The following is a 27,411-nucleotide window of genomic DNA, read 5'->3' as shown; positions in this document are numbered from 1 at the left end:
CTGGGGACCGAGCCAAGTGCAATAACAACAGAGTCTTCACTCATAATCTGGTGGTGTGTAATTCCATTTACAACCGAGAGCGACAGAAACCAAATGACACTGGAGTCATGCAGTCTTGAACTTTCTTTATTAATGGGGTCGAGGAGGCGATCACGGACTACGGACCCCGAGAGGAGTGGGCGCCAGTTTGAGGAGGACTATGTCTGCGAGGCAGGTGGGCATGTAGGACAGGGGCAGCCAGAAGAACTTGGCGTCCCAGCCAGGCGAGTAACGAGTGCGGGGGTGCACGGCGGAGACGGCGTGCTCCATGCAGTTGACCACCTTCATCAGGTTACCGTCCGTCATCACCTTCATCCGCTTCGGCACCTCGTTCACGGCTGGAAGAAGGATTTTTGGGGTTTAGGGGTTAAGTGTGTGATATTTGTGGATTTTGAAGAAGAAACAGCGACATCAAGTGGTTACATTTTAGATAGCAGCATCCCCCTACCGCCCAGCTTGCCCATGAAATTGAACCTGGATACCTCGTCTACCCTACTTCTTCGTAGGTTTAATCGAGGACGTGAACATTCACCCTTTTATTGTACTGTGAATGATACACTTATTCACGTATTTATGGGCAGTATATTAAGTTTTTACCAATTAAAAATCATAAATCAAGCCAAATATTACACACTGGACCTTTAAATGAACAGGAACAAATAGAAATAGACAAACAAAAAAAACCCTGAATGTGTTCCTGTTGCTCTCACTCACACGTATCTATATAGTCTTGGCTGTACTCGTCCCTCACGTCCTGGGGCAACCTGCTCCAGAGCTCGTCCAGGCTTTTCTTCAACAGCTTTGGGTCGGCCACATTGGTTCTGAAAAATCCTGGCTCGATGCACATCACTCTGATGCCAAACGGCGCCATGTTCAAACTGAAAAGAATCGAGTGGGGGAGGAGGCGGATCAGGGAGCGAAGGCGACCAAACACACTCACACAAACAAACAGAGTCCGCTCATCGACTCACCGCAGGTGGTCATTGAAGGCCTCCACGCCGTACTTGCTGATGCAGTAGGGGCCGCCGAAGGCGCTGACCCGGCCGAACACGCTGGCGACGTTCACCACCCGGCCCCGCGTCCTCTTGATGAGCGAGAGGACGCTCAGCGTCACGTCGATGACGCCGCACAGGTTGACGGCCAGCATGGGCTTGTAGTCCTGGATGGTGAGCCAGTCGGTGGGCGCGGAGGGCAAGGCGATGCCGGCGTTGTTGACGACGGCCCACAGGCCTGCAGCAATCGTGCGTATAATTAACAAAAAAACAAACGGCGGAGGGGATCATTAGCTTGTGATGAAGATGGGTTAGGGGTGAAAAAAGTGAGAATGATCCAACTCCTGGAAGAAAAACTGTAACCCTCAACTCACCCTTCTCTCCAACCAGAGTCCTGATGAAAGCTGCGGCTCTGGCGACGCTCGCCGAGTCTGAGACGTCCAGCTGAACGGTGCTCAGCCTGTCGGAGGCGCTCTTCTTCAGCTCGTCCTCGCCCTTCTCGGTGTAGCAGCCCGCGATCACCCGGTAGCCCATCTGGTCCAGGTGCCTCGCCAGCAGGTTGCCGAATCCGGTGTCGCACCCGGTGATGTAAACGTACTTCTCATCTCTGTTGGGGACCCGTTTGCTCTCCTTGTACCAGCGATGGATAAACCAGAGAGGACAAACCAGCGCCAAGATATACAGCCACATGTTGTCTGCAAGATGGAAGGGAAACACCGTCGTCGTGACGTGACTCCGAACGTGACACAATCTGATTAAGACTCCTCGCTGACCCGGCGAGGCATTCGGAGCGCTCAGATCTCAACCCTGGAATCTACCTCGTGCAATTCTGGAGCGTACGTTCCTCAACCATGAGAAAATGACAGGGGAGCCTCTGAATGCGACCCATCCCCCCGGAAAAAAAGTTTGGCCAATCACCTTCCAAATACCTTCTACAGAAAGGTGTAGTCAGCCTGTCAGGCGGCTGCCTGGAACCTGGAACCTGGAACCTGCCCGGCAGGCCTTCCACGCTCAACCTCTGCCAAGCATTACCTTTGCTTTCGAGAGACATCGTGAGGGGATGTGTCATCCAGTCGCCTTAATTCATTTCAGCGGCTTTGTCAACACTTGCGCGCTGTGTGTGTGTGTGTGTGTGTGTGTGTGTGTGTGTGTGTGTGTGTGTGTGTGTGTTTGCTTGTGTGAGAAGAGCACACTCGTGTGTGAGTGTATGTGAAAAGCAACGCCAGAGTAAACTGAGAAGTCTAATCTTCAGTACACTTGAGAAATGAATGAACGCGACTGCTTGAGTTGAGACTGCCATTTAGCCGGAGGCAGAACGTGACCTGCCGCCAGTCAAAAGAATTCACTCCCCGGCAACTCCCCGGAGTGACGCAGCAAGGGGGCGTGGCTAACACCTACCTTTACTGTTTTAAAATTGCGCAAAATTGCGTAACAACGGCATCTATGTGGCCGAACATTAAAATGACTATTTCACACACGTGAAGACGAACAGCCTGGTGTACACAGCGAAATGAATGTTATCTGCAAGATAATCAGTAAATGACAGTGTCCAAACAACGTTTACTTTGATAATTTCTGAACCAACAAACATATTTAGCATATTAGACTATTTTCATTATTATAATTATAATATTACTTTTATTCACTCGAGGCACCGTCATTCATTCCCCCCCCCCCCAAGCGTCACTATTAATCGCGACATAATGAGCTCCCCCCCCCCCAGGTGTTGCAGGTACTCAAGGTAAGAGGAAGAAAGAAAGGTCCGAAGACAAACAAAAGCAAGAACTGCGGATGACAAAGGCTGTCAAACACGGAACTGTGACACTGTGGCACCGAAACAGCATCGTTTAAACTTTAAAGGTAAAACAGGATGTTCCTGTTCATGACTTGGAGCGATAAGGACTTGGCTATCTCCTTTAACCTGGCGACCTCCTTCAGGCCATAAACTCTGCAGAAACAGCAGCCGCGTACAGAAAAGGAAGGGGTGAAACAACTTACGCGGTGAAGCTGATGGTTATTGTCGCGGCCAGAAAACAAATTGCGTCGTCTCACAAAGGAGCACTCTCCACACACCCTCCACAGTAACACAGTGACAGTAAATCAGTAAGCACCTACACTCGAAGGCCCCCCCCGCCCCCTCGTTTACATTGTTTGGCATAGTTTACCTAGGACTTCCGGGGTTTTATTTTTTAAAACAGTAGTTTCAGGGCGTCGATTGACGACATCTGCTGGACACTTTGGGGATTGTCACATCCATACAAAAAACTAAACTAAATAAATAAATAAATAAAAAAAACTAAAATAAAAAAAACAGCGACAACAAGCGACGCTGAAAAAGCAGGAAGTGATGTCATACTTTCGCAACTGTTTACATGCCAGAAACTTTAAGTTGTCAAAGAAGTCAAGGTCCTTGTGAAGATACAGGCTGATGGTCTACCTCAGGGGTGGGCAAAGTCTTTGACTGCTGGGCAACACTGGGTTCTAAAATTGGGTTCTAAAATTTGACAGAGGGGGCCGGAACAGAAGCTGATGGATGGAGTGTTTTGGTGACCAGCCTTATAGGGAAAACATATATATCTTGGAATGTTTAAGAAAAACAAACAAACACGTGCTTCAATGTTAATTTAAAATGAGCGTTAAAAAAAAAAAAAAAAGCGTTGTAAAAAAGCGTTACAACAAAATATGTATCTTTGAAGCCCCACGGTATTTAGCTCTTTAGTGAAGTGACTTGCAAAAGACTGAAAAAAAAATGGATGAAATACTTAAGAATAATAATAATAAAAAAAAAAGACTTACTATTCATATAATTTCTTTAAATTCTGCAAGCCGGATTAAAAAGCTTAACGAGCCGCACATGGCTCCCGGGCCGTAGTTTGCCCATGCCTGGTCTACCTGCACCACCTACACCGCTGCTTTTGTGCTGGTGTGCCCCTCTAAACACCTCTGTGAGCCTGAACGGGTCATCAGCTGGGGATCAGCAGTCATGGATGTTTAGCTCAACCCCAGTACATTTCATGGTGGTGGAGCGATGGCAGGGATCTCTCCCTGCCACCCACTGCTGATTACCTAAGTGTTTTTTGGCGCCCAACTCCTTGAACCCAACTCCAACTCCTGGTGGGTGTGGAAAGGCTCTCCATGTGCCTTGTAATATGTCTGTTGGTCATCGATTAACAGTTTATCATTGGGTACAGTTTTATAGACGAAATATTTGAAAGCTGCACTTCAACTGTTTAAGCAGATCCTGCCAAGAGTCCCCAAGCAGTTTGTTCTCACCACAGTTATTTGGAATCAAATCAAACCGAATCAATCAGTTCTTTATTTAGCTCCATACCATAATATAAACAAGCAGCTTCTAGACTTTCGCATGCAGGTGTTGTAAATGTATCACTGTATGTTAGTATGTTTTTTCCTCGTTTGCTGCTGTGAACAATCACAGGTATGCATGCAGGAATATGCAGGAATGGAAGATGTATAACGTGTAAGAAGTACAGCGGCAAACTGACACGACTCGTTTGACTTTACAGACAGGTTTGTGAGGTTCTCAATGTGCCTCGTAATTTGCTTCTTGGTCATTGATTAACATTTCATTCTGAACAAACTGTAACTTTCCTTTATGAAATTTTCAACTAGACCCTGAATTGAACTGAAGCTATTAATTTTACTTTGAGCGCTTTCAATTTGTATGACCCACTGTATTGGCTCCTTCCATGAAGAAATACATGTATGTAGAGTTTTAAACACAAAGCTAATTATTTGCGAACGAAAACACTTTTCTTTCACTTTTTTTTTTTTTTTTTTAACGTACTGTCTTCTTGCTCTGACAAAATATGTTTATTCTTTTTAAATTCCATTTCATGCCAATGTAGGACATTAAACATTAAATATTATGCCCCTAAGCCTTGCAAAGTCACACCACAAGAACTTACTCATTGAACCAAATACCTTAGAACCCATATAAGGAATGCTCAGTCATGGTGCCACCTAACCAAGTTCAATAAATGCCATTCAGCTAACGTGTAGTCAGGGAGCAGATATCATCAGTATCTTGCAATGAGCAAACAATCCGATTACAGAGCAGATTACTCCGTGACAGGGACCTCTCTTCTTATTCAAAGAGATTCAAAGATTCAAAAGGTTTTACTTGTTACATGTCTCGTTATGTGGCATGTTGCATGGCAACGAAATGTTGGCGTGGAAAAAGCCGACGTAATAAAGAAAGTGTAAAAAAAGAGAATTTAAGAAAAGAAAAACGTGGCAAGTAGCAGTTCAATATATGTTTACAAATACACAAAATTACGAGTAAAAAAAGATTTCTTAAAAAGTGTCTCGTACGGATAAGAGCATTTGAAGTGTTATGTACTACACTATATAATATCATATAGTATCATGTGACCCTGAGCTCAGGAATAAGCGGATATTGAAAATGGACAGGTGGATGGATAATATAATATAATGTAATATAATATAATTAGTTGCAAACAATGGAATGTAAAAAATATATAATAATATCACCAATAACAGTAGTAGTGGTAGTAGTAATAATAGTGCAATGGTAAAGTACAGTATTATACACATAATCAATATATATATATATACTGTATATATGTATATATATATAATATGATACAGTATAATACTGTAATACTAATACTAATACTAGCAACTATATATCAATTCACATGATTAAGGATGTCATGGTGCAATAAAGCGCAGATTAATCGCAGACTTACTCCTCCTCCCTGTACTATTATCGACCACCTGAATAATAACAGGCTGTAAAAGAGGAACAAATTCCTCCTTGTACTTGGCCGTGCGGTCATTAAACCCTGTGGACGTCTGCTTAATCACAGTGAATGTTATCTTTTGAGATGCACTGACTTCAAAATCAAAATCTCCTCTCACTCAATAATGTGCTCTCTAATATTACTGGGTTCCATTGGTGTCTTTGAGTAAAGCACCTTGAGTCGCCATGTACTGTAAAATGGGATGAAAATAAGAATGCTTTGCCTTTTCGGCTCATTTCTCACAATTAGTTATTTATTTAGTAGGCAAAAAGGACCATTAATGACTAAGGACTTTTAATGTCTTCACAATAACTTTTGTTAGTGGTTTTCACACTTTATAAATTAAATAGTATTTCTTTTTGGTATTTCTTTTTTGCCAACCTTTTGATTAGGAACTCTTGTGATAATAGTCATTGTACACGTGCTTCTAGTTGAGGTAGCAGTGTCGACTCAACCCTTATCAGTCTAATGGGGGTGGAGATTATGGGGAAAGAAAGGCATAGGTTACCTGAAAATAAGATTAGTCCGATGAGCCTTTGTAGAGCAGCAACGATTCATGAGGATACAGTTGCGTTGTGAGAAGTACAGGTACGGCAAAACTTTTTTCATACTAAATGGCTTCTTAGAGCTGCTTTGTGTGATTTGATGAATAGAAAAAATATTGTTTCAGTCATAATTAAGATAGTCTTCTGTGTAGTTTTCTTTCTGGATAAGATTTTTATATCTTAATCTTAACCCTACTTATATTGAATCCAGTTTTACTGGAACTGGACAGTTACTAAGGATCTTGATTTAAAATGTTGAAAAATCCATCTTCAAAAATCTGCAAAAATGCATAAAATGATGGCAATTTTTGTATTCTTCTTCTTCTTCTTCTTCTTCTTCTTCTTCTTCTTCTTCTTTCTTTCTCATTATTATTATTATTATTATTATTATTATTATTATTATTATTATTATTATTATTATTATTATTATTACTGACACTGACTTTTTTTTTTCTCCAATGAAGCCAGTAGACATCAGGCAGGAAAAATGAAAAAATCAAGAACTGCTAATATCACACCACATAAAGGTGAGTAGTGTATTTTCCTAATATTCTTATTAAAACAACTTTTTTACATGATTAAAAGGAAATACGTGCACATAATAACATTTTTTTCCCTCTCTTTCTAGATGACATTGAGAAGGGGTGAGTATACTGGAACGCTTCTATTTTCCACATCCTTCAGACGGCAGTACAATATGTTTGCACTTGTTATGAAGCCACGACGCATTCCACCAGACTCTTACTGACTTTTCACCTGTTGCAGAGATGAGAAGAAAAAAGAAAAAATTCAAAGCGTCGGATACTTTCAACTGGTAAGCAAAGTGTACGCTGTTCAGAGGCAAGAGCAGGAGATAAGGTCTAAAACGGGGAATGTCCCTTTTAAATCCACTCACAAAACACACACAAAGGATTACGGAGTGTTCCGATGTGACCTTACTCCACTCCCAATATTTCATATATTTACTCTTTTACTTGTGACTGCCAGCTTTTCATTCTCATATTTTACACAAAAAGCCCCACCGTTGCAGATGAGCATAATTTTTCTTAACCCCTTGTTTGATCATAAGCCAGTAATGAAATCAAGATGAGATAATGACAGAGAAAGAACAAGAAAGAAAGACCAAAAAAAACAACAACATTCAAACATCTTTATTGCAGTATCGGTTCGCCACCTGGAGGGACAAGGTGCTGATGGTTGTCGGCAGCTTGTGCGCCCTCGTTCACGGCGCGGCTCAGCCTCTCATGCTCCTCGTGTACAGCATGATGACAGACACGTTTGTGAACTATGAGAGGGAAGTCCAATTGCTGGTGGACGGAAACAAGATGTGCGCAAACGGGACCATCGTTTGGGAAAATGGCACCGAATACAAGGACGACAACAACAACATGGTGCATTGCGGGTGAGCAGGCGGCGGGTCGGTGATGTGACGGAGAAGGAGGGGGCGCCTGTCGCTTATTCAAACCTCTTTTTGCAGGGCGGATATTCAAGGTCAGATGACCATGTTTGCTTACTACTACATTGGGATTGGACTGGGAGTTCTGGTCGTCAGTTATTTTCAGGTCAGCCTAAACCTTCATCCCTAAATCACACTCTTACATCACATTACTGTTCATCATCAGACATATGGGGTAGGAGCCTCAAACCATGAGCCTCCAACGACAATGCTTGTTTTAATTGATGTTCTGTTCAACCTGCATGTTTGGAAGGGGGAAAAAAACACAAGACAAAGAATTGAGGGTGGAGCGGGAACTTGTCTGTATGTGTTCTCACAGACCTGAGGTGTAGAGAGGGGTGGATGCCCCCTTTTTGACATCACAAATAGCTGATTTCCAGAGCTACGTGTTTTGTTGCATGCTTTCTGAATAGTGGGTGAATGAAGAGAAGTGAATGATTGACTTTTTACCCCTTTCTGGGAGTCCAATTACAAGCTGGAGACATGTATTTCCCAATATGTCGGACCTTCAAATAATAATGAACTTGGAGGAAAATAGTGTCAAAGTGTGACTGCTCCCGTTGTAGATTCTCTTCTGGGTGTCGGTGGCCGCCAAGCAAGTCCAGCGAATCAGAATGACTTACTTCAGGAAAGTGATGCAGATGGAGATCGGTTGGTTCGACTGCACCTCGGTGGGGGAGCTCAACACCAGGATATCGGAGTGAGTCGGGGCTCCTTATCTGCAGGGCGGCCCGTTATCAGGGGCCCCGCCTGGGAGAATATTTGACACGGAGCGTCTCTCTGTCACCTCTCCGCAGCGATATCAACAAGATAAACAACGCTATCGCAGACCAGGTGTCCATCTTCATCGAGAGGCTCTCCACCTTCGTGTTTGGCTTCATGGTTGGATTTATGGGCGGCTGGAAACTGACCCTGGTGGTCATCGCCGTGAGCCCGCTGATCGGACTCGGTGCTGGCCTGATGGCAATGGTGAGGGCCCACTTTAACATTTTGGCCGAATGGAAACTCAAACCGTTTTGTTGGATTGCAGATATATCAGAACGTTATGATTTTCAACTTCAATTCATGAGCATTTTGGATTAGGTAGGAGTTGTTCTTGTTTCCAGTTTGTCTTCACTATCTGATATTTAAAACCTTTCAGGTTGTTCTGCTTTGACAGCCATGTTTTTGGGTCAAGATGTGCTATTTGATCTCTTTTCGCTCAAGGCTGTGGCCAGGCTGACTGGACGAGAGCTGAAGGCCTACGCCAAGGCGGGCGCCGTGGCCGACGAGGTCCTGTCAGCCATCAGAACCATAGCTGCTTTCGGCGGCGAGGACAAGGAGGCTGAAAGGTGTTTTTGTCATTCAGTTCCACACGCTTGCCGTATGATTAACCAACATTAATAACCGTATTTTGTATTTTTTTGTGTTTTTATTGTTGGTTTGTTTGTTTGTTTTTTTACAGATACGATAAAAACCTCATCGAAGCTCAGAACTGGGGCATCAAAAAGGGCACAATCATAGGAATTTTTCAAGGGTACCTGTGGTGCATCATTTTTCTTTGTTATGCTTTGGCCTTCTGGTACGGATCCTCTTTAGTCATTGACACCGGGGAGCTGAGTCCCGGCGGCCTCATTCAGGTCTGTCATATCAAATTAATACCACTTCTGGTAGATCTTTCCAACATAACAGGTTGATAATTGACTTTTTGTTTAACTGTGCTGCTGCTGCTGCTGCTGTGATTTCTGCTCAGGTCTTCTTTGGAGTGCTCATGGCAGCAATGAACCTGGGCCAGGCGTCGCCCTGCCTGGAGGCCTTTGCTTCTGGCCGCGCGGCAGCAAAGTCCATTTTTCACACAATTGACAGGGTTTGTGCTCCATTGATAATTCAAACCAGATCGGTCACGGGACACATTTTTTGTTTAGCAGGAAGGACTTCCTAACTCTGTTCTCGTGTCACGCAGGAACCAGAAATCAACTGTTTGTCTGAGGCAGGTCACAAACTGGACTCAGTAAAGGGTAACATTGGGTTCCATAACGTCTCCTTCTTTTACCCATCCCGGCCTGAGGTCAAGGTACAAGTCTTTCCTCGACAACTGATCCATTGACATCTACATCATACTATGGAAAAAAACGTTTGGCTAAAAGCGCTTCTTCCTCAGATTTTAGACAATCTGAGCGTGCAGATCAAATCAGGGGAAACGACTGCTTTTGTGGGACCCAGTGGATCAGGAAAAAGCACCACAGTCCAGCTCATCCAGAGGTTCTATGACCCTTATGAGGGAAAGGTACCAATTCATTGCCTCCGCATAGTCAGCTTACCAGAATACTGACACCAGCATTATTCTTTAATTTCAGTGCACTAAAACATTCTGCAGTAAACCTGCCAGGACGTGTTTTCTTATCTATTATTTATAATTGCTTTGAAACAAATGATCCTGACCACTACTCTCATAAAACACTGTATCACCAGGTTGTGTGACACAGTCGGAAGTCATATGTTTTTGTGAAGCAACCATCTACTGTCAATAAGACAGACTTCTCTTCCCAATCTGTGACCCGCACCCCTCACCGCCACGAGGGGGGTTTACAGTCTGGAGACTTGAGACTAGACTTCACACATTACTTGTCACACCCAGGTGACGCTGGACGGCCACGACGTAAGAACCTTAAACATCAAGTGGCTCCGATCGCTCATTGGTATCGTGGAGCAGGAGCCGGTGCTGTTCGCCACCACCATCGCCGAAAACATCCGCTTCGGTCGACCCGGCGTGACCATGGATGACATCATGAAGGCGGCAAAGGAAGCCAACGCCTATGACTTCATCATGGATCTGCCACAGGTGTGTAGCTTTTCGGAGCACGTTTCCTTAAATACCTCTGATCTCTGACACCATGACTGCAAGCAATAACCTTGAGAGAAAAAACTTTATTTGGGGCTTTTAGCTTCCGATTGGCTTTTACTGACATGACCTTAAAGCATCTTTTTATGCATAATGATACTATAATACATCATTTGAGGCCTCAAACTAAACTGGGGTCGTCTGTTATCGGCTAGAAATTTGATACTCTGGTGGGAGAAGGCGGAGGACAGATGAGCGGAGGACAGAAGCAGAGGATTGCGATCGCTCGAGCTTTGATCCGAAACCCCCGGATCCTGCTCCTGGATATGGCCACGTCGGCCTTGGACAACGAGAGCGAGGCTATCGTACAGGAAGCCCTGGACAAGGTGAGAAAAGTGGAAAGAAATCCGAGCACTGACTCAAAGCGACACAGTCATTCTGTGTGGAAGGACGCCTCGATAACTCCCAAACTGTGCAGGTGCGCACAGGCAGGACGACCATCTCCATTGCCCACCGCCTCTCCACCATCAGGAACGCAGACGTGATTGTTGGCTTTGAGCACGGACGGGCGGTGGAGAGGGGGACTCACAGTGAGCTCCTGCAGAGGGAAGGCGTCTACTTCACACTGGTCACCCTGCAGAACCAGGGCAACTCCAGCGCACCCACAGGTAAAACCGTGTTAGCTGTTGACTGATATCACAGGCTCATTTCACTTGGAAGTCTTTTGCTACATTGCATTCTACAGTTGAAATGCTGCTGGGAGGTATTTCTCACAGCCCCTTTACCAAAAATTAAATCAACAAATAGACATATAGGGTCTGTTCTTCTTTTACCCTGCCGTAAGGGGGGGGACCCAGAAGATCACGCACATCAACACGTCAATCTTACCATCAACCTAAAACAAATCATAATTTTACCCAGCATCTCCTCTTCCTAGATTGAGTCTACCAGATTCTATTAACCTCTTATCGTCCTTCTGCCAGATTCAACCCGCGAAAATGTTGAAGACTGGAATCCAAGAGTGAGGAGCTTAAGCTCCAGATCCAGTGGAAGGTACAGCTAAACCAACCCCCCCCAAAAAAGTCACCCAAGCTAAACTAAACCAAACTCACTTGGTTTTTCTCCATCGCTCCCCCTCCAGGGGCTCCATTCGAATGCGATCTCACAGCAAGCTGAGTCAAGCTGTGCCCAACATAGTGCCACCAAACTTCGTGCCAGAAAACGTACTCAAGTTTCATCCTCCAATCCTGCCAATTGATGACGATGCGCTGGCACTCACACGCCAGCTCTCCCACTAAACTCTCCCAACCTCCGACAGGTGGACGAGGAGGAGGAGGAACCCAAGGAACGTGTGGAACCGGCCCCGGTCGCTCGCATCCTCCGGTACAACCGGCCCGAGTGGCCGTACATGCTGCTGGGATCACTGGGCGCCGCCATCAACGGTTCCATCAACCCCATCTACGCCGTCCTGTTCAGCCAAATCCTCGGGGTGAGGGTGGCACTGTTGGCCGTTGATGATCTGTTTCCGTCGCCCGGTGCCTTGTTGCTAAATCGTGTGTATTTGCAGACCTTTGCCATCAGTGACGTGACCGTGCAGAGGGAGCAGATCAACGGGATCTGTGTTCTGTTTTGCATTGTGGCCGTCGTTAGTTTCTTCTCGCAGTTCGTACAGGTTTGCAATAATAATCTTTTCATCTTTTTATCATTGTTGACAATTTAAACATCTCATAATATGTCAATTACTATTGTTTGTGTAACGTCCATCTGTGTCTCTAACCGGCCTCAAAGTGAAAAGTTAGATCCTTTGCTTACTGCGCCTTGGAATGGTTCTGGGTTCTGGGGTAGCAGACCTTTGTGATGTCACAAAAGGGACTTGTGATTCTCTGAAACTTACTACCCAAAGCAGATGAGTGCCCTCTGTAGTCTAGATCTGCCCCAGGTTTCTTCCTCCAGGGGAGTTTTTTCTGGCCGCGGTCGCAGCTCGCTTGGCCTCAAGGCTTTCAGCTAGTTTTCTCTCGATCGCACAAAGTGCTCAGAGCTGTCTTTGGATGTGATTTAGCGCTTTAGAAGTAAAAGTTGTTAGGTTGATTGATTGATTAGACATTGCAAAGAGAGTGCTAAAAATACAAAATCTGTGGTGATTTATATCATATTTCATCATTTTAAACTTGCTCTACTACAAGTGACCATCTAAAAAAAAAAAAAAAAAAATCAGTTTATGTATGTGAGCTGACTCTGAGGGAATATTCCAGGGATATGCCTTTGCCAAGTCTGGAGAGCTGCTGACCCGTCGCCTGAGGAAAGTGGGCTTCCAGGCCATGTTGAGACAGGAGATCGGCTGGTTCGATGACCCCAAAAACAGCCCCGGGGCTCTGACCACCAGACTGGCCACTGATGCATCCATGGTGCAGGGGGTAGGTCACTGAACAACAGGCCTGTGTCCCAGCTTTTCGCTGCTTCTTAATATACTTCTGCACTTCTGCAAACAGGCCACGGGATCTCAGATCGGCATGATCGTCAACTCGCTGACCAGCATCGGCGTCTCCTTCATCATCGCCTTCTACTTCAGCTGGAAGCTGACCTTGGTCATCATGTGCTTCCTGCCACTCATTGGCCTGTCTGGGGTGTTCCAGGCAAAAATGCTGACGGGCTTTGAGGGCAAAAACAAAAAATCCATGGAAGAGGCGGGCCAGGTAAGGAGAGAGCAAGGGATGTTCCTCTCGGTGACTGAGCTTTTGAAGTAAGATCTTGACCGTCTGCGCAGGTGTCCAGCGAGGCTCTCTCCAACATCAGGACCGTCGCAGGCCTGGGCAAGGAAAAGTACTTTGTGGAATCATATGAAGAGAAGCTCGAGCTTCCGTATAGATCTGCTAAGAAGAGAGCCAACGTCTACGGCATCTGCTTTGGTTTTGCCCAGTGCGTCATCTTCATGGCGTACGCCGCCTCCTTCACATACGGAGGCTATCTGGTTAGCAACGAGGGGCTACCATACATGTTTGTTTTCAGGTGGGTCCAAAAAGGGTATTTTGTCCCCTACTGAATCTGTGAGCGAAATGCAGATACATGGCAAACCCAGCGCTCTACTGTTGTGCCTCCAGGGTTATTTCAGCTGTGGTCATCAGCGGGACCGCGCTGGGCAGAGCTTCCTCCTTCACTCCGGATTATGCCAAAGCCAAAATTGCTGCTGCTCAGTTCTTCAAAGTGCTGGACCGAGTTCCTAAAATCAGCATGAGCCAGACGGACGGAGAGAAATGGGTGAGCAGATGCTTCAGCGGTGGACTGATTTAGAACAAGACGAGGGTTAGGGTGAAGTTGCCATATTACGCTCATTTTCTGAGGTGTATTTTTCATTCCAAGCTGTGATTCCAAAACAGTCACTGCGTTGTATCTTCATGTTTCTATGCGTTTCAAAGGGGGGGGGAAACAAAAAGTGAACTCTAATTATTTGACATTATTATTGGATTATGCATAATATGGTTGTATTAATTAAATCATTAAGCACAGGTTTTCCATCCCTAGGACAAATTTAGAGGGAATTTAGAGTTCATCAACTGCAAGTTCACCTACCCCACTCGGCCAGACGTGCAGGTGTTGAACGACCTGCTTGTGTCAGTGAGGCCCGGTCAGACTCTGGCTTTCGTCGGCAGCAGCGGCTGTGGGAAGAGCACCAGCGTTCAGTTGCTGGAGAGATTCTATGACCCAGACGAGGGTCAGGTGGTATGTACAACACTTTCAGATACTGACTGCATCGCCAGGACCTTCACTTTCTCATTGGATCCCCTTTGTCTTATTAGCTGATTGACGGACGGCCGTCAACCAAAGTCAACGTGCCCTTCCTGAGGTCCCAGATCGGCAGCGTGTCCCAAGAGCCGGTGTTGTTTGACTGCAGCATCGCCGAGAACATTCAGTATGGAGACAACATGCGCAACGTGAGCATGCAGGAAGTCACTGAGGCGGCAAAGAAAGCCTTCCTTCATGACTTTGTCATGGCGCTACCCAATGTAAGTGACAACGCTGCTTTTTGCTGCTGATTCCGAAAAGCATGTAATAATGATGGCGCAGCTAAACATCACTGCTTACCTTTCGCTTTCTCCACCTCCCTCGACAATTGTTTTTGTTGTTGTTGAAGAAATACGATACTCAAGTTGGTGCCCAGGGTTCCCAGCTGTCCAGAGGACAAAAGCAGCGTATCGCCATCGCCCGGGCAATCGTCAGAAACCCCAAAATCCTGCTGCTAGACGAAGCCACCTCTGCTCTGGACACAGAGAGTGAAAAGGTAGCAACACATGCGAAACCACACGCAAAGTCCAGGAACATAAATTTTGTCAAAGTTTGAATATTTTACATTTATAAAAATGTAAATATATATATATATATATATATATATATATATATATATATATATATATATATATAAATATACATATATATGTGTGTGTATATATATATATATATATATATTTTTTTTTTTACAATGATTCCTCATAAAGCTTTTCTTTCTGCAGACCGTCCAGTCTGCTCTGGACGAAGCCAGAAAAGGACGAACTTGTATCGTCATCGCTCACCGCCTGTCGACCATCCAGAATGCTGACATCATAGCGGTGATGTCTCGTGGGTCGGTCATAGAAAAAGGCACACACAATGAACTGATGGCCAAGAGAGGAGCTTATTATAAACTTGTCTCAACAGGAGCCCCGATCAGCTAAAATCCTGCAGCATTGCAATAATTTATTCATTTGCTCATCCTCTTCAGCCGCTTTCTCCTGCATTTAGGGTCGTGGATCGCAGACCCTGTGAACCTTCTTGCTCTATTTTTTGTCAATCTTTATAACACATTCAAAAGAAGAACATTATATAATTTAAACACCCTTGGAGGCTGCACATCACAGGGTTCAGGGCAGATATGTCACCCTCTTGAGTGAAATGAGGTCTCTAAAATGTACAGATAAATGTACACAAAACATATATTTTTGTATATTTTTGTGATTTTCAAATTGATTTATTTACTTTTGTGTTGGTGTTGCATGTTTTTTTGTTGTCAGAAGCCAGTTTACACTTGTGGTATAACTTGGTCAAATTATGACATGACTAATTTGTAAACTAAAGTATTTTTTTTCATATTCTACAACTGTGCACATACTTCTCTCAGGTGGGGTACTCACATCTTACACCTCAACTAAAATAAAAGTCTGACTTTTGCAGTGAAAGTGCCTATATTATACACTGAAATACCAAGTTGAAGACTAATAAACACACACACTTGTGTCCTCCTGGCAACATTTACACTTCCTTCATCATTCATCAAACACAAACATTCTCCTGACTGACTGGCGGCCTCGTTTCAGAATCGAACATCTTGCTGTGGCTTTTCATTTAAAAGTTGCAGGGAATCAGGGGATGGCCTCATGTCATTACGCCCTGTTGCACCGAGACATACTAGAATAATAAGACACAGATGTTTCTTTAGGCTTGCTTTGATAGCCTACACACTCAACACAGTTACATCACTTACTGCCAGGCCTCGGGTGCCAAGCAACGGCAGACAAGATGTGGAAAGGGCTTCTGTCTGGGAGTTGAACTCGTCTGCCTCATCTCGTTACATCAGAGCGTGTTCTACCTCATTACAGTGAGGCCGATAAATTTTCCAGGGGACAATAAGTGATCCATGAGAGATTATTATGTAACCAGGAGCAGATTGCTTGGAGACAAGAAAGACAAAAAGTCCTAAAAGACATGGTGATCCATGTGAAATGACACTGGTTGGTTTTAACAGAAAGTGTTGGAGTCAATCTGAGGCAAACGCTCCGTCCAGGGTCGACTCAGTTCATTGTTGCCTGTACCCTGAGCCTGAGATAGGCTAAGACTGTATGAATGACAACAGTCTATTGATTAAAATAACATTATTCTATAGTGGAAGCCACTCGAAAAAGAGAAAATGTATGAGTTTCTCAAGTTATACCTGAGCTGTAATAATTGGATTATTATGTTTCCATTCTTCCATTTCGTTGTTTAGTAATAGAAAAGGCTGATGAGCAAGGTAAACAAAGTAAAGTACAAGTAGATTTTTATCCCAGGAGATACTTTTTTTTAAAAAGGTCATTGACCAAAAGCCATGATAGTATTTATTATATACCTTTGGAATTGTGCTCTTTAAAAAGACATTTAGATCGCTGGATAAAATCATATATTTTTTTATTCATATCATTTTGTCTTACCAATGTTATCAAAGCCTTACACATATAGTTCAGTTGCACACAGGTTATACTGCACATGTAAAACAGATAAGAGACAGAAACCCAAGAAGTTACACTTTGCATTTCTCACGCAGTGTTTGTAAAAAGACATCTTTAACACAAACCATACAATGTTGTATATGTTGATGTATGTCACTGCTTCCGTGCTTGTGTGACAATAATGTGCAATGACTGTAAATAACAATCGGACAGGTGGCTGAATTCACCATCCGATGTCCGTCAATCCCAACAATACAATCTATACAAGCTTCCTCTCTTCATCGCCGATCAGCAAATGAACGCAGTAAGGAATAACGGCCACCACGCAGAGGGGCACTGACGCACTCTTGCAAAATGACAGAACATAAAACAGGAGCTCGGTGTGCGTGGGCATTTTGATAAAGTTGTACATTTGCAGGGACGTCAGGGTTGCGGTGACGCACATGAGCTTAAATCGGGTCTTGGATCCGTTCTTCCCCTTGCAGCTCTGGATGAACAGCTGAGAATTCAGCGCCAGACCCAGACCGAACAAGGCTCCGAGGTTCCTCACCAGGCCGGCAAAGGGCGTGGTGTCGAGGTGGACCCAGTCTGGGTTTGCGCACCATCTTTTTGCTTTGGCCAGTGACCAAAAAGGATCGACATTGATTGATGTGAGTAACAGATAAAAGCAGATGGCAAAGGAGAGAAGAAAAACGTTGATCTGGAGGTAGACTTTGAAGCTTGCATTGTACACTGAAGGAATGTGGTTGAATGCCTCCGCAACCAGCATACCTGCATCAAACAACAGCAAAAAAAAACAGGAGCGTTCATGACATGACAAAAAGTATGTGCATATATCCGCCACAAAAATGAATATGAAGAAAAAAAAAACTCACCAGCAAATAGGCCGAGGATGACCTGGTGTGGAAAGTGTGTTGCAATGAAAACCCGAGAGATGCAGACACTTATCTGGATGATCCAGAAAGCCATCCACAGGCAGGACCTGAACAGACGAAAACTGCAAAGGACAGACAAAACATTTAGGACCAGCTGGAAAATCACTGAGGGTATCTTTTACACAAAACCCACCACACCTTTGCAGACTCTGCACAGAAGCGACGGCAGAGCAGGGTCGGGTGAAGTTAAGAGCAGAGGTGATCATCACATACCACACACATGATGAGCCCATGGCATGACCAGACGGACTTCCTGAATGGAGAAGCAGAGAGGGTGGTGGAGGGTTAGTACAGAGTACAGTGCCCCATGGCATGATCACATCCAGCAGCACTTGGCTGAAAACATTAAGGCTCACCCGGCCCTGTTTCACATGTAATGTGAAACTGCTCCAAGTGTGGGTGAGAAGCATTGTGGTAGAAGTCTGTTTCTTGAACCCACCAGTACGGCCGCTGCCCAGAGAGAATCCTAAAAAGCAAAGAAACAAACAACACTGTTAAAATCTGATGATTGCACGAGACAGATTAGACTCATAAAGTCAGAGCACATTTACCACTTGAATATGAGATTGAGCCAGTCTCCAATAACAGCCACCCATATCATCTTGGTGCCCACGTTGTGACTGAGGTGGAACCAGAGGGGGAAGTAAAGGGAGAAAATATTACGTGGGTCTCCAACGGCGGACACGAAGTTGAGGAAGTCATGGTACTCCCTGTAGTTGCTCTGCAGGTGCTGTATTACCAGCACCCCGCTGCTGTAGACCAGATCCATCAGGAGCTGGAGGTCTGCGTGTGCTCAGTGCTGGTGGATGCTCCCTCAGCACCAGTCAAAGCACCACAAAAACCCCTCCCACACCCACCACACCTTTATATCCCAGCCTGTTCTCATAAATCCCGGCGCGCTACCGTGGCAACAATCAGAAGCTCTTAGGGGAAATCAAGTCATGTGCTTGCAAGGCGTGACAGGTCAGCATTTTAAGAGATGTTAGAAAGAGTGTTTTCATCGGGACCGTGTCGCTGTCAGATGTTTCACAGGCCATTGCTTTATGCAGTCGTTACATATTAGCCATTGAACACACTGAGAGAGACTGTGAGCCACGTAATGTCCACAGACCCTTCAGCCTCATTAATACCGGCCACAACTGAACGGAGGAACTTTATACGGGTGAAGCAAGAGTTTGTTTTTAAGTTTGAAATGTTTAAAAGTTAAGGGAAATACATTTGGCCCCAATGGAACCTCCCGTGGCTGACCACAAGGTGGTGCAAATAAACCTTTAATGCTTCCGTTTTGACGTTCAAACGTGACGTTAACCCAACATTAAAATGAGAGAGTAAATTGTAAGGGTAGCGCTTCGTGTTGCGATGCAGACATATTCTGAAAAACAATCAAAACAAAACAAAACAATAATCCTTCACATTGATTTTCATGCGGAATAAAACAAGTATAACGTCATTTCCGGTTTTCCGTAGCCGCCCCCTATTCGCACACCGCGGATTTTTGAAAATAACGACCGCTTGTTGTCAGTCACTGTACGAAAACCCTTTGGGGAGCAGGGCTTGAATAATAGGAAAAACCAGTGGTCTACAATTAAACACGTAAGTATTTCTCCCGTAATGTGCATGTCGCTGCCAAGCAATGCTGAGGCCATTTTTTGGTTTACTTTCTTACTCGAGGACAGACGCTAGTTCTGCGGTGGTTTGGGTGAGGCGAGCTAACGCTAGCATGGACGCTAACCTGCTGACGTTACACATCGAAGATTCGCGTACAATAACAAAACAATTTAGCCAATGTCACATGCCCAATGTTGCTACAGGGATCTATTAAATCTGAGTTTCTATATATGTGTTTATTTATAAGATTTTTACGAAACAACTTGATCAAAAATATCCATGTAACTCGTTGAGGTTTATTACATTTTTCCTATTCCAGTTTGTGTCTTTTTTTTTTTTTTTTTTTTGTTAAGTTGGTGGTTTCACCAAGTCCAATGCCGTTCGAGATATTTATTTTACTATTAATGTACATGTTGACCTCTTTCAATTCACTATTCACTATCAATTTAGATTTTCTGAACATCTACGAGCGTCATAATGTCCATCACTGATCCAAACCTGAGCGATTGCTTCAACGACAAAATCGAGGAGATCCACAACAAACGCCTCAAAACACTTGGAGCTATATTAGATGGAGCAACGGGGCTGGGCCAGTGCCACAAGCAATTTCTGACGTCTGCACTTGGTACGCTTTTAATGTTTTTTGTGTTTTTCGTGCTGTTTTATCATGTCATTATATCTCTCTCTCGCTCTCTTTTTTACAAACCGTCAGTGTCCATCTGCTATCGAACATTGTTTTAATGTTTGTTTGTTTTTTTTTTTAACTTTTCTTTCAGATACTGGCTTAAAAAAATGTAAGAATGATGATATGATGTTTGAGACGATACAGGCTTTTAAAAAAGGTGAGTGTGCCATGTGGTACAGCTGTCTAAATATGGTTGTAGTGGGCACTGTATTTTCTTACGCTGCAAATTCATCAATGGTATTATTCACTGTCAAACACGTTTTTACGAGTACAGTATGTTCCTTCCCAGACCTGAAACAGAAGAGTGCATTGATTAAAGAGAAACAGCATGAAATCTCCGACGTGATCTCTGAGATTAATCAAAAGGAAACGCAAAAAGATAAAATCTTGGCCAAGATACAGAAACTTCGAGAGGAACAGGCCAAGAGACAAGAAGGTACATTTACATCTGGAACAATCTCTTCAATCGGACTGCTGCATTTTTATCTCGTACTAAGTCCTTCTTCTTTTACTTTTTCAGTAATTCAGGCCCAAAACAAGGCAAACAAAGACAGACTGCGGAACCTCCAGAAAGCCAGAAATGTCTTTCAGAAACATTTGGGCTTGGAGATTCGAACCATCCTCGGGAAATCCCAGCTCGCTAAAGGTGCGTCAGCATGTTGTGCAGCTCGTACCTGACAAGGTAAGAGCTGTTCCTTAGCTTCTGCTGCCGCCGTCCTCCTTCACTTAAAGATAGCATCTATATATACCTGGTCAGTAGAGGCCACACTCACTCCTGATTATATTTAAATTTATTCAGCTGTTTGCCATGCTGGCGCAACTAAAAACTTTGTCACAATTGCCATAGCAGTAATATGATGAGCGGCATGTCAAGCAAGGTACCTTCTTTTGAGCTGGTAATAATTTTGGGGATTTAAAATACGAATTTTTAAACAAAATCCTCACAGATGCACATCTGTGAGAACTATCGTTGCCGAGCAATAACTATTAGTGTGTGCAACTGAAACAGAGCTAGTTAGAGACTGAACCCGACATTTCTTTGGGTCTGCACCACCCTTGACTTACACTTTAAAGGCATACAGTCTCTAAAATATAGTATCTAACTACCCATGTGAAACACGACAGCGTTCACATGTATGATGACCAGGTCCAGGAAGACCCGTGACTCTCCGCAGCTTGAGTAAATATTTTACACAAACCCTTCATGTATTCTTTTGGAAAGGTGAAAAACTGCAGTTTGTGTTCCGGAATATCAACACTTCACATCCGGACAACGCCTATGTTGTCACGATGGGGATTACAGAAGACGGCTCCTACCAGAGTAAGTCGCACATTGTAGGAGTCAAGGAAATAAAATAAAATAAAAATGTCTGTGATCTGTTTATCTTGAAATAATACATGTCGTGAAAGGTCAACTGTGAACTATTTGTATATTGTGCATTTAGCCTCATGTTGCGCAGTGCATGGAGCGTCACTCGTGTCTAGAAGTACCAAAAAAAAATGTATGAATGTGCTCTGCATTGCACTGATGGATATTTATTGCATTTCTATGAGCCATCACCACGCCTGTGTTGCATATTTTTCGCACACGAGCACACAGCTTGTGATCCTGATGTTACTTATAACTCCAAATGTTTATTGAGAAACGGTTGAAAATAGAAGCTCATGTTTAAACTAAAGCAGTTTTTCCGACTTGTTTACAAATATTTCGAGTTCTTTAGTAGAAATTATGGGGGATTAGAGATGGGGTTCACAGACAGGTCGGATAATAGGTCATTCTAAACAGTTGAATATTCTGATCTGAAGGTGTCTGTTAGAAATGCCAGTCTGTTTTGATTTTGTTTTGCAGTTGTGTCGAGTGACCCTGCGCTGGAGTGCCTGCCAGTCCTGGAGAGACGACTTCAGGAGACCAATAACTTACCAGCATTCCTGGCAAACGTCAGGAAAGAGTTTATCTCTCTGGCTCAGCGCTGAGATTTGGTGGAGAAGTGCAGAGCAGCGCCTGCTGTAATGTGCGCCAGCGCCAACACGTCTTGAAAGGAAACACCTGCTGCCCTTTGCAGATGAAGGATTTTGTAATCACATCTGGAATTTGATCTTTGTAAAAAGTTAAAATGATGTACAGTTGCTCAGTGTCATTATTCCCTAGCATGTCTACTGATTCATTTTTATTGCATGTGGTGTGTTTTTTAGACATTGCTTTTTAGCGATCATGGTCTGATTGTTGAAAGTTGCAACTTCAGAAGTGTACTCTGGCTGGAATGATTTTAAATTCTAAATGTCAGAGCATCTCTTGTTTATCATTTACACAATAAAACAATTACAAGATTAAAAAGTTGGTGATAACAATTTATTACATCTTTTGAATAAAATAATCATCACGTACCCTATTTAGCTTCTGCTTTTTCCTCATCCGCCTTGAAATTGATCAGAGTTTAAGTTCATTGCTTTGTGTTTCAAACTCGCTTCAATCTGTTGTTATATGTTTTTGTTATCTGCAGTTGCTCTTGCCTTAACACAGTGTGGCATAAATAAGAAAAATGATAATTTATGTGTACAAAGTTATATACAATGCTAGAGTTTCTGCAAAAATATCTTCTCATTTTATGTCGAGCTTCCGGTGATTAAACTTCTTCTATCGCTGGCAGCTCCTTAACATACGTTGATGGAAAATGACCTTTCGTCCCACCGAGTTCGCCGAACCACCAGTCGTTTTCTCCCTTTGCGTAAATATGTAGAAGGTCTCCTGTTTTAGGGGGAAGGAGGAGAGGAGTTGTGAAAAAAAACGTCTGAATTTACATTTAAATCACACGAAGTTCAGTTGAAGTCGGACCTTCTTTAAAAGTCAGCTCGTCACTGTGTTCGGATGTGAAGCTGTACAGCGCCTTGCATTGTCCAATAGGAGACGAGTCTGGTGTCGCCTGACCTGAAATGTGTCATTGGATTTATTAAGAATTTTCCTTGAGTAATAATGATAATGATAAAAAAAGAGATAATGACAAATAGAGATACGCCAAATTTTTAACGATGGCTACCCTCTGTTTTGCTGTTGTTGATGTGAGGTGGCTCTCCATCGACGCTCTCTGCTGTGGTTTCCCGCTGTGTCTCCGCGGGAGTCTTCGGGTCGGCGGTGCTCGCCGTGGCCTCCGCCGCCTGTTGGCTCACGAGCTGAACCGGCCCTTTGTAAATGATGGAGGCTCGCAGCGACTGCCGAGATCTCATTGGGGTCCTTCTGAGTTTTACTGGACGGCTCAGCTGGACGACGCTGTGTTCGCAGTCCTGACGCAAGGAAACACGCGTGACAAGGAAATGTGAATGAATATGAGTCTCTGATGGGAGGTATAAAGGCTGCAGCAAACTGCAGCGCTTTCAGAACACGTCTGTACTGATGTCCAAAAATCTCCTAGAAATGTTAAAAGTCCGTCCTTGAATTAATTGGTTTCCAGAAAGTCTGCGCATAAGCATGCTGCTCTGAATGTGCTCTTTAGTGGAAATCTATAGAGCTTTAGGGATAATTAATAATTCATGGCCACTCTGCAAGGGTCCTGGATGAAAATGAAAGATCTGAAATCACTTATAACCTGGGATTTTTACTATTAATTAATGGAGATAACTTTTAATCCTGTTTAAATTGAACATAACAGATGTTTTATATTACCTGGGACTGTGGAGCAAAAAGCAAACGTTTTTTCACCTTCTATCTCAGCGAAGGCACCTTTTTCATTTCAATACTTGGAGGAATTTAATTTCCTTCTTCCTTTTTTCGAAACATCTCCCGATTGTTCCGGGTCAGTCGACGAAGGACGCCGGTACTCTCCAGACCAGATGTGTTCTCACCTTGTCCTTCCATTTCACAATGCTGTCCCTGAAGCGGTGAAAGGACTTGGTCGTCGTCCCGTTCAGTCCAGCCAGCGTTTCCGAGAGCTTGTAGTGCGTGGCCTCGAGGAGGTCCAGCTTGAGAGAATACTGCCGGCGACAAAATACAACGTCAGCTACGTCAACCCCTCAGCGATCAGCGTCGAGCTGAGTGTGTGCGCACGGCGAAGCTCACCTCGTCCAGCTGCTGCTCCGTGTCGTCGAGGTTCTTCTGGGTGGAGAACGATGGGTTTCCAGAATAGGATTTCATCAGCTTCGCAACACCTTGAACGAAGACGTAGAAGGTGATTTTTAAAGAAAAAGAACACAACCTTGTATCAACAAAACATTGATACACAGAAAGTTCCTGCCTCCAAATAAATAGTTTTGATTTCTTATAGATTTTTTCCACAGCCAATGGGCTGAACCGACCTTCCTGGTCTTTCTTGGTTCTTGTGATGCAGCCGTCCAGACGATGGAGTTTGGCTTTGATGGCCTCTTTTCTTCTGTCTCTGTCCATCAGCGATTTACTGTCCTCCTCCTGAGTTCACACAACCTTTGTCACATGACTGATTGCGAGTTTTTCTCGGATGAGTTGTCGTCTTTATGGCGAATATTAAAGCAGGCGATGGACTCGTGAGTGGCTCGTGACCTCGGGAAAACTCGAGAGCAACCTCAAAAACCTTCAAAGTCAACGACCGAAATATACTCACAAAGTAATCGGTCATGAGGAACTCTGCTTTGTTGTCATCAGTGGTGATGTTGTTTTCCTGCACCAGAACTTGAACATCTCCGTCCATGTCCACCTTCTGGACGGCCTGCTCTACCTGCCTATGGCCCTGGAATATGCAGGATTTGAAGGTATTAGTGTCCGTCTGGGTTTCCAACGAATCCCTGCGACGAGGACGAGCTTTCAGACGTTCTCACATGGTTCAGCGTTTGACCGAAGCTGGACATCTGGAGGTTGTATCTCTTCAGACTGTTGCACAGCACTTCCACCCGCTGCTTCTCCAGCTCCAGGATGATCTAGAAACCCGAGAGTGAAACATGTGGAGCTGCAAATCGTATGTGCATCTGTGAGCCGAGCGTTGAAGTGAAGTGGATTGTGATTGCTTTGTCGCTGGGCTTGTTGCGTCAGTAAAAGAGCCTTCTGGTAGGAACAATCGTCTCAGGATCTGAGTTGCTGTGCGATGCAGCGAGGCCCCTTTCCCCACCTGATGGCAGTTTTTCAGCGTGTTCTCCAGCTTGAGCCTCATCTGATGACCCTCCATGTTGATTTTAAAGTACTCCTCGTCCAGCCTCGCCTGCGCTTCTGCTGACTTGGTGAGCCTGTTCAACATCTGAGCATCGCCAAAGGGAAAAGACCTCTTGTAAACACCTCCGCGGTGGATCCCGGCTTTCACCTCCAGTGTTACTGCAGCTCTACCTTCTGTTTCTCCTTTTCCGTGCAGATGTGCTTGTTGCTCTCCACAAAGTTGAACAAAGCCTCGTGTTCTCTTGTCAGTCCAGCCAGTTTCTTCTTTGTCTGTGCCAGAAGGGGAAACAAAGGAAATCATGAAAATATCCTCTGGAGATTGAACCGAGTACAGACTGCCAGCTGGTTTGATGCAGAGGAAAATATAAATAGTGGCACAACAGCACAAGAAAACATAATATTGTGTATGTGGTTGCAAGTCTTTTTTTTTTTGTTGATATTTTCAAAATCTAGACAGTGGAGCCACTTACTTGCTCTTGTGCATAAAAAGACGTGGTCTGAAATAATGTGTCATTTTATAGGTTTTTAACTGGCCCTAGAACCCTGATTTGTTGTATAATCTTTTACTTGTGTTGAGCAGATCTGAGACTGACACAGCAAAATGCTTCAGATCATCAACGCGGCTCTCGGCATCACATTATTTCATTTATTATCACTTGAGATGCACAGTGGTTCACAGCCACGGCGGGTTAATGTTCTCTGACTCATTGCCGAGCACAACTCTCCCTCCCGCCGCTCAATCATTTTTGGTGCCATTTGTTAATTTTCAACAGGCTGTCTCACCTTAAGCTGCTCACTCCAGTTTACCGTCACAAGTTTCCCAGTCCTGTCGATGGCACCGTCAAACTGTCAGAGGAGGAGGGTGTCAGAGGCGTGTCTAGAGAGGCTCGTGATGACTGACGAGGACAGAGAACCAAATCGGTTGCATACAGGCCTTTTCCTCTTGTTATGCTCGTCCATGACCTGCCGTATTTCCAGAATTGCCTCTTGCTGAAAAGCGGTTCCCAGTGATCTGAAGTTGAAAGACGCACCAACGTGTCGCTCCCCAGGTACTCCTTGAATGCTGGGAGCGGGCTGATGTGTGTTTGAAAACCTACCTGTGGGCGTCCGCTCTCGAGTACATCTCGTCTGACACATGACACCAGGCGCTGTAGGTGGAGCTGAGTGGGGATGTACACCAGGGTCAGAGCTGCAGGCTAATCGTTTTTGGTCACGTCCAATTTGCCGTGCCCACAGTTTTGTTTTTTTCATTTTCTCCCCCCCGACACTCCGCGGCGGCCCAACACACAGCCCATACTTGCGAGACATTTCTTTGGAGGCCCTCAGCAGTTTGCCAGCAAGCTTTTGCAGTCCTTTTGAGTAGGTGTGCTCCAGCTCGGCCCTGTGATAAAAGAGATTGTAGACAAAAGCAATCGCTGTCCAGTTGAATATACAAGCCCCAAAACAACTAAGCCGTGCCAAATTAGCCCGAGGGCCACAGCCAGGTTAAAAAATACCTCTGCTGAAACACTGTCATGAGCTCTTTGCAGAAGTTCTCTCCAGTTTTTGAGAGTCGCTTCACATTTTGATAGAGCTGGTTGTACTGAAAGACATACGAGGCGCCGTGTCATTCGAGTTCGAGGGTAGCGGAGACAGGTTATCAGATATATATTTTTTTAACAGATCAGAGTTTGTAGAATTTGCATGTTTTTTCTTGGTTTGATTTTTCCAAAGAAATACTCACAGAGCAGGTGCTCATAGGGTCCTTCATCTTCAGACTGTGGCTGTTTGTTGACTTTGGACCGGGAACTTTGACCAGCCGCCTCCCAGATTCACTCATGCGGAAATCACCTGAGCTTGCGTCCGCACACTTCACAAAGGAAAATTCCTTTGAGGGGGTGGAACAATAAGAAACTTCCAACTGTGGACGAAGGGCCCGGCAGCAAGAGTGTCTCGGTGTGTTCACAAGTTCCACTCTTCACGGACACTCTGTCGACCATTTGATGTTGAGTAGATGTTTATTGCATTGTAGTTATTTAAAAAGAATCTCTGACTAAAGGACTTCTAAGTGAAATATAAATGAATAACCATTTCTGAAAACAGGCCCCATGTGATGTCACAAAGGGCACTAATACATCTCCCCAGTTAGTGATGTCACCACACAGGTGTTAGTTCTCCCCTTTGGGTTCAACCTACTGCTACCTTGTGCAAATCATTTGAGGAT

General features: G+C 44.3%; 5 protein-coding genes and 1 long non-coding RNA gene across 7 annotated transcripts; 3 read left to right on the top strand and 3 right to left on the bottom strand.

The window, feature by feature from the left end:
* Positions 1-108: 108 nt before the first annotated feature.
* On the bottom strand, positions 109-3,187 carry dhrs9 (dehydrogenase/reductase (SDR family) member 9). The gene is made up of 5 exons (XM_076040030.1): positions 3,030-3,187; positions 1,406-1,726; positions 1,011-1,269; positions 754-917; positions 109-377 (listed from the first exon to the last, which is right to left on the bottom strand). Exons 2-5 carry the CDS (start codon positions 1,719-1,721, stop codon positions 151-153), a joined length of 966 nt encoding a protein of 321 aa, XP_075896145.1. The 5' UTR covers positions 1,722-1,726; positions 3,030-3,187; the 3' UTR covers positions 109-150.
* Positions 3,188-6,821: 3,634 nt separating this feature from the next.
* abcb11a (ATP-binding cassette, sub-family B (MDR/TAP), member 11a) lies at positions 6,822-15,861 on the top strand. The gene is given in 25 exon segments (XM_076040031.1): positions 6,822-6,887; positions 6,989-7,004; positions 7,126-7,174; positions 7,521-7,762; positions 7,838-7,922; positions 8,383-8,516; positions 8,614-8,785; positions 9,023-9,147; positions 9,261-9,435; positions 9,549-9,662; positions 9,759-9,869; positions 9,957-10,082; positions 10,434-10,637; positions 10,853-11,023; positions 11,116-11,322; positions 11,779-12,126; positions 12,205-12,309; positions 12,890-13,051; positions 13,127-13,330; positions 13,402-13,643; positions 13,736-13,892; positions 14,157-14,354; positions 14,432-14,638; positions 14,767-14,913; positions 15,143-15,861. Coding segments are annotated over 25 exon segments (3,942 nt in total). The 5' UTR covers positions 6,822-6,847; the 3' UTR covers positions 15,344-15,861.
* Positions 15,862-16,821: 960 nt separating this feature from the next.
* LOC142897519 (glucose-6-phosphatase 2-like) lies at positions 16,822-18,638 on the bottom strand. The gene is made up of 5 exons (XM_076039919.1): positions 18,357-18,638; positions 18,162-18,271; positions 17,944-18,058; positions 17,746-17,867; positions 16,822-17,641 (listed from the first exon to the last, which is right to left on the bottom strand). The coding sequence occupies exons 1-5, from the start codon at positions 18,572-18,574 to the stop codon at positions 17,130-17,132; spliced, it is 1,077 nt and encodes a 358-aa protein (XP_075896034.1). The 5' UTR covers positions 18,575-18,638; the 3' UTR covers positions 16,822-17,129.
* A 604-nt stretch (positions 18,639-19,242) lies between these two features.
* Positions 19,243-22,488, top strand: spc25 (SPC25 component of NDC80 kinetochore complex). Its single transcript, XM_076039849.1, has 7 exons — positions 19,243-19,398; positions 19,864-20,038; positions 20,190-20,255; positions 20,388-20,534; positions 20,619-20,744; positions 21,321-21,419; positions 21,948-22,488. The coding sequence occupies exons 2-7, from the start codon at positions 19,891-19,893 to the stop codon at positions 22,070-22,072; spliced, it is 711 nt and encodes a 236-aa protein (XP_075895964.1). The 5' UTR covers positions 19,243-19,398; positions 19,864-19,890; the 3' UTR covers positions 22,073-22,488.
* LOC142897477 (uncharacterized) lies at positions 20,748-21,026 on the top strand. Its single transcript, XR_012928457.1, has 2 exons — positions 20,748-20,854; positions 20,961-21,026. It is a non-coding gene; the product is annotated as an uncharacterized LOC142897477 (long non-coding RNA).
* nostrin (nitric oxide synthase trafficking) lies at positions 22,427-27,036 on the bottom strand. Of its 2 annotated transcripts, XM_076039845.1 has the most exons (16): positions 26,932-27,035; positions 26,705-26,790; positions 26,506-26,589; positions 26,306-26,368; positions 26,139-26,220; positions 25,992-26,054; positions 25,380-25,478; positions 25,168-25,293; positions 24,881-24,979; positions 24,667-24,792; positions 24,386-24,494; positions 24,150-24,238; positions 23,936-24,064; positions 23,134-23,377; positions 22,932-23,024; positions 22,427-22,844 (listed from the first exon to the last, which is right to left on the bottom strand). In XM_076039845.1, exons 1-16 carry the CDS (start codon positions 27,025-27,027, stop codon positions 22,723-22,725), a joined length of 1,710 nt encoding a protein of 569 aa, XP_075895960.1. In that variant the 5' UTR covers positions 27,028-27,035; the 3' UTR covers positions 22,427-22,722. The 2 variants fall into 2 exon arrangements, with proteins under 2 accessions (XP_075895960.1, XP_075895959.1); XM_076039844.1 differs by having other exon boundaries at positions 26,139-26,589; positions 26,932-27,036.
* Positions 27,037-27,411: the final 375 nt, after the last annotated feature.

Source organism: Nelusetta ayraudi, unplaced genomic scaffold (genome assembly GCF_046127955.1).
Source record: "Nelusetta ayraudi isolate G7.1 ecotype Tasmania unplaced genomic scaffold, CSIRO-AGI_Nayr_v1 ptg000060l, whole genome shotgun sequence".
In the NCBI taxonomy this organism is placed as follows: domain Eukaryota; kingdom Metazoa; phylum Chordata; class Actinopteri; order Tetraodontiformes; family Monacanthidae; genus Nelusetta; species Nelusetta ayraudi.
Note: the sequence above shows the minus strand (reverse complement) of the source record. Positions and strands in the feature narration are given on the sequence as shown.

Coding starts and splice junctions, on each gene's coding strand:
- dhrs9 (XM_076040030.1), bottom strand. CDS start 1,721: ATGTGGCTGTATATCTTGGCGCTGGTTTGTCCTCTCTGGTTTATCCAT. Junction 1,270..1,405: donor GACTCTGGTTGGAGAGAAGG/GTGAGTTGAGGG, acceptor CGATTGCTGCAG/GCCTGTGGGCCGTCGTCAAC. Junction 378..753: donor CCAAGACTATATAGATACGT/GTGAGTGAGAGC, acceptor TCCTTCTTCCAG/CCGTGAACGAGGTGCCGAAG.
- nostrin (XM_076039844.1), bottom strand. CDS start 27,027: ATGAGTGAATCTGGGAGGCGGCTGGTCAAAGTTCCCGGTCCAAAGTCA. Junction 25,479..25,991: donor ACTGGAGTGAGCAGCTTAAG/GTGAGACAGCCT, acceptor CTTCTGGCACAG/ACAAAGAAGAAACTGGCTGG. Junction 24,495..24,666: donor TCCTCATGACCGATTACTTT/GTGAGTATATTT, acceptor GTGTGAACTCAG/GAGGAGGACAGTAAATCGCT.
- spc25 (XM_076039849.1), top strand. CDS start 19,891: ATGTCCATCACTGATCCAAACCTGAGCGATTGCTTCAACGACAAAATC. Junction 20,039..20,189: donor ATTTCTGACGTCTGCACTTG/GTACGCTTTTAA, acceptor CTTTTCTTTCAG/ATACTGGCTTAAAAAAATGT. Junction 20,745..21,320: donor GAAATCCCAGCTCGCTAAAG/GTGCGTCAGCAT, acceptor TCTTTTGGAAAG/GTGAAAAACTGCAGTTTGTG.
- LOC142897519 (XM_076039919.1), bottom strand. CDS start 18,574: ATGGATCTGGTCTACAGCAGCGGGGTGCTGGTAATACAGCACCTGCAG. Junction 18,059..18,161: donor TACATGTGAAACAGGGCCGG/GTGAGCCTTAAT, acceptor TTCTCCATTCAG/GAAGTCCGTCTGGTCATGCC. Junction 17,642..17,745: donor CATCCTCGGCCTATTTGCTG/GTGAGTTTTTTT, acceptor TGTTTGATGCAG/GTATGCTGGTTGCGGAGGCA.